This window comes from Lutra lutra, chromosome 8 (genome assembly GCF_902655055.1).
Source record: "Lutra lutra chromosome 8, mLutLut1.2, whole genome shotgun sequence".
In the NCBI taxonomy this organism is placed as follows: Eukaryota; Metazoa; Chordata; class Mammalia; order Carnivora; family Mustelidae; genus Lutra; species Lutra lutra.
This window is the reverse complement of record NC_062285.1, coordinates 52,234,499-52,239,804: the sequence shown is the minus strand read 5'-3', so window position 1 is coordinate 52,239,804 and position 5,306 is coordinate 52,234,499. Positions and strand designations below refer to the sequence as shown.

The 5,306-nt window shown below is 31.9% G+C and overlaps 1 protein-coding gene across 1 annotated transcript; it reads left to right on the top strand.

Moving 5' to 3' along the window:
• Nucleotides 1–210: 210 nt before the first annotated feature.
• LOC125107247 (olfactory receptor 6C2-like) lies at nucleotides 211–1,143 on the top strand. The gene has a single exon (XM_047742152.1). The coding sequence runs from the start codon at nucleotides 211–213 to the stop codon at nucleotides 1,141–1,143; it is 933 nt and encodes a 310-aa protein (XP_047598108.1).
• The last annotated feature ends 4,163 nt before the right edge of the window (nucleotides 1,144–5,306 follow it).

Here is a 5,306-nt window from a genome sequence, read left to right as displayed (position 1 = left end):
CTCAGTAATCTACTTGGTCACATGGGAAAATCCTAAGTACAGGATAGGCATAAAATGTAAGTATACATATAATATATATTTATGTTAAAAACATAATGAAATATAAAAGCTTGAATACATTATATTTTAGAACAGTTAAAATAATCTATAATCAATGAGAACATTTATCTGAATATCACATGCAGGTTGGAGAGAAGTCAGAAGTCAGTGATGAGAAACGGTACAATAACAACATTCATTCTGCTGGGACTTACGGATGACCCTGAGCTGCAAGTTCCGATTTTTATCTTTCTCTTTCTGACCTACACACTGAGTGTAACTGGAAACTTGACCATCATTATACTCACTTTTGTGGATTCCCACCTTAAAACACCCATGTACTTTTTCTTAAAAAATTTCTCCTTCTTGCAGATCTCCTTCATATCTGCCATTATTCCCAGATATTTGTATAGCATAGCAACAGGTGACAACGTTATTACCTATAATGCTTGTGTCATTCAAGTGTTTTTTACCGACTTCTGTGGGGTATCAGAGTTTTTTATGCTAGCCGCCATGTCCTATGACCGCTATGTGGCCATCTGCAAACCCTTGCATTATGTGATCATCATGAGCAACAGTGCCTGCAGGACTCTCATCATCTGTTCTTGGATGGCTGGTTTATGTATAATAATCCCACCACTTAGCCTGGGTTTAAATCTAAAATTTTGTGACTCTAACATAATTGATCATTTTGGCTGTGATGCATGTCCCTTAGTGAAAATCTCATGTTCAGATACATGGTTCATGGAATGGACAGTTATAATCTGTGCTGTGCTGACCTTGAATATGACACTTACATGTGTGGTTCTGTCATATGCTTATATCATCAAGACAATTTTTAGATTCCCTTCTGTTCAACAAAGGAAAAAGGCCTTTTCAACCTGTTCTTCCCACATGATTGTGGTCTCCATCACCTATGGCACATGCATTTTCATCTATATGAATCCTACAGCAAAGGAAAAAGTGACCATTAATAAAGTGGTTTCACTGCTCATTTTCTCTATTTCACCTACCTTGAACCCATTTATTTATACTTTGAGAAACAATCAAGTTAAGAAAGCCTTTGAGGACTCAGTCAAAAGAATTTGCCTTACTCTCAATTAAATAAAAGAAATATTATCTTTAAAATATCTCAAAAACAAGAATAAATGTCCACAGGCATTTTATTTTGAAGTCTATAATCTTGTTTCTTAATAACATATATTTCTGTTACATTAATTTTCTCAACACTTTTTTAACCAACCTTCCATTGAGCCCTGCTCATGCCATTCTTGTGTTTTGATTTTTCAAACCAATATTTGATAATTTTGCATATTTCTAAAAAACTATCCTGAAGAGAAATTAACTGCATGATTTTGTTACAATATATATAGTAAGAGTTATTCCTCAGGAAAATATAAGGTAAAATTGTTTGTAGCTCTTCAATATACACAATAATATCTAAACACATGTAGTAAGAGTAATTTTAGGTAAAATGTCTAAAATGGATGAATAATCACATAATTTAAAATGCATGTGAAAAGAGTAATGGCACTTCCAATATTGAGAAAATAGATGAAAATACTCTATAATGAACACACAGAAACACTGGATAATATGTAATAAATATTCCCTTAACTCTATAGCTGAAATCATTGCAAAGTGGTCAACAGGAGGTGTCAGAAATAAAGATTCAACTAAAAGTACAGTAATAATCTACAAAATGACTATTGGGTACTGAGGTGAGCATAGACTGGAGGGTAGGTACAGGACATCGCATTATGGATCACAAAGGCTTGGGCTTAAAGTCTCAGGATTAATGTGGAAAGTACTTGGGACAGGACAATAGCTGCACATTCAGTGAAAGCTTGAATTAGAAAACCAAGCTCATTTTCACAGAAAGATTACTTTGTTTCTGAAAAAAATATCATCTGCTGCCTTTAGAGCTCTGAGTCAAGGGGAAAACATTCCCCAATGTATTTAATAGCCTGTGCCTACATCTAATACAAATTAAGCTCTTAAAGTCCAAATTCTGCCATAACCATAATATGCAGAGTTTTATCTACAAAGAATGAAAAATCCACATCAGTATAATTCCTTGGAAATTAAGGAATTTACATCAAATTAACTAATTGTTATCTGGAAAGTAATGAAATGCAGACATGCCATCACAAATTATTTGGAGCAATGAAAAAGCTGTAGTTAGAAAGAATTCTGTTATCTTAAATAAATTCACTTTTTAAAAATATATAAACTAGACCAAAAGTGAGGAATTTAAACTAATAAACTTGGAAAAAAAACATTGAAAACAAAAGTAAATGAAAAATGTTACTGTGGGTAGAAACTCAAATCAATTAAGTAAGTTCAAAAAATCCAAAAGCCAGTTCTTTGTAAACTCTAATACAGATAAACCCCACCCCAATGAAAGTGATGAGTAAAAATCAGAAATGCTCCATCGTTTATTAGATCTTGGAAGATGACATAAGAAAACAAAATAATCATGATAAATATGGGAAAGAATAAATAAAACAATGGATTTCCTTGATTTTAAAGTATTATTCACATTTTGCTTTTCTGAAATTTAGATATTTCATACAATGGATGGCATCTACTATTGTTCATAGGCTAATTGTCAACATTTTCTTTTCAATTGTGATAAATAGTATAATGGCATGCTTTACAATTGATGTTGTCTTAAAGTTGATGAAATTCGATATATCTTTTTTTATATTGAGGGCATTCTTACGCACACAGAAAACTCAAGGAACTAATAGGAAACTAATGGAACTAGTAAGGGAATTTGGTATTCTAGCTGAAAAATGGAAAATATTTTAAAAAGAAGTAGACTGTAATAGCAAAAAACAACAGTAAATCAATGAGCAAATGTTATTTTGGTCATAAAATGTTATCTTGGTTTAATTACCAAGAGAACAAATTTAACATAGAAGTGCAGTATATATATAAAGAAAGTATAAAATCTCTTAAAAGAATATAAAATTTAATTAGAACAAAAGAAAGAGAGCCAATATTCCAGGTTGGAAAATTTCAGTATAAGCATGTGTCTGTGTGAATGCACAGGTTATTTATGTATTGCAGAATATTTATTTTACTACAATCACTGATCATAGAATATATTAAAAGAAAACAAATTTTAATGAAAGTTATCTGAAGCAGAAACTAAACAATGTAATTAGAAAGAAGAATGGGTAGAATAAGACAAAGGAAAAAATCAAAATAAAACACTAATCACATAATCCCACTTATATATGAAGGTTTGGGTATATATATATATATATATATATATATATATATATATATATATGGGTGAAAATAAAGAAAATTTCTTTCAAATAGATTTTCATCTACAAAATGGTAGAATATTAAATGTCTATTACCAAGCAAAAAAATAATAATAATAAGTTGCAGGGTTTTTTGTTAACTGCTGATCAATAAAAAATAAACCAAAAAATGCAAAAAAAGAAAACCTCTCTGAATGTATAAATGTTACATATTATACACATGATTATCTCAAGTGACACAGTAAAAACATTGGACAAAATCCAGCACCCTTTTTTGATAAAGACACTTGAAAGACTAGGAATAGAAGGTAACTTCCTCAACTTCATAAAAGCATCTACAGGTAACCCATAGTTAATGGGGAAAGATTGAATGTTTTCTCCCTATGATCAGTAACAAAAGGATATCTGCTTTCACCACTTCTATTCAACACTGTACTAGAGGGGTTTTTCCCAGGGTAATTAGAGGAAGAAAGAAAGAAAAGAAAAAAGACAGGAAATGAAGAAGGGACATGATGTAGTATATAGAAAATCCACAAACAACTATTAGAACTAATAAGTGCAGCCAGTTTGCAGCATATAAGATCAATAACAAAAATTAGTTGCATTTCTATACACTAGCAAAGATTTTAAAACATCAAATTTTCCAAAGCTACTGGAAGTTCCTTTGTACTAGCCTTTCCTTTTAGTGATGGAAAGTAAAAGAAAATATTTCCTGGGCTTATGACAGCACATCTATCTTGAGGAAGCTTATGCATTGATTAAGTCACAAGGATTCTGTAACTGTGGCCATGGATTTAATCAGCAGTGAGCAGAAGCTGTCATGCAGATTTTCAACATTACATTTATTTTCAAATTTGTAGCTGTAAGAATAATTGTAGATAAACATCGAGAGCTTACAATTAATTGCTAGAAGTATAAATAAATATGATCAATTCTGTCCTTTCGGTTACATTCTCTTTTGGTGATAATTGGGTCATATTGTTTCTGGGAAATGGATTTTCCCTGACTGTACAAAGCTGAGAGATGTGAGTTTTAATATGGATATTTACAAAATGTTATTTTTTAAATGTATTACTTTGGGATAGATTATACTCATTGATCATTAGTATGTATGAATAAATAGGAAGTCATCCAAAAGTAGCATAACTTGAGAGACAAGAAGATGCACTGCTTAATAAAAAGAACACTTAACAACTGGGCCCATTGCATTATTTTATTAGAAATCAAATTTTAAAACCTTTTTCATATCATGCAAACAGCAATCAGTCAATAAAAATTCAGATCAGTTATACTCAACACTTGCATTGTAATGTCAGAGTTCTTACAGAAGTATAGTTTTAATGACTGGAAGAAAAATTATTCTCAGAGTCAGTTGGGTTGTATTAGTTTCCAGAGAAGCCCAAGTCTTTGTACATTGGGAAGAATAGATTCAGGGATGGGGGTGGGCTGCAGAAATGGTCCTCACTGTGATGAATTGATCATTTCATCATAGAAATGATCAATTGTAAATGTCAGGAGTGGACCTACATTTATGGGAGCATTCTAGCTCTCAAGCAAACCATGAGCAAGTCCATGCCCCTTGTCTTTTATAGTGACTGTCATCCCTGGGATTCAACTCTGGCATTTAAGCACATGATCAGAGCTGGTACTGGCCCTGTCTCAATATGGAGAAAATAATATAAAGCAATATAGCGAAACATTTCACATAGTAAATGAACTGGAGCCTCCAGTTCAAATTGTAGGAAATCTACTATTTTGGGAAACCCTGGTTTAATTTTGAAAATATTTTAAAAGCCAGCATTAATGTGGTACATAAACAATGAATTCTGGTGCACTGAAAAGAAATTAAAAAAAAAAAAAAAAGCCCTTCTTTTCACTACATCTGCATATTTGGGATAAATACCCAGTAGTGCAATTGCAGGGTCATAGGGAAGCTCTATTTTTAAGTTCTTGAGGAATCTCCACACTGTTTTCCAAAGTGGCTGCACC

Bases quoted from the DNA above. Each gene is read 5' to 3' on its own strand.
- LOC125107247 (XM_047742152.1), top strand. From the start codon at position 211: ATGAGAAACGGTACAATAACAACATTCATTCTGCTGGGACTTACGGAT.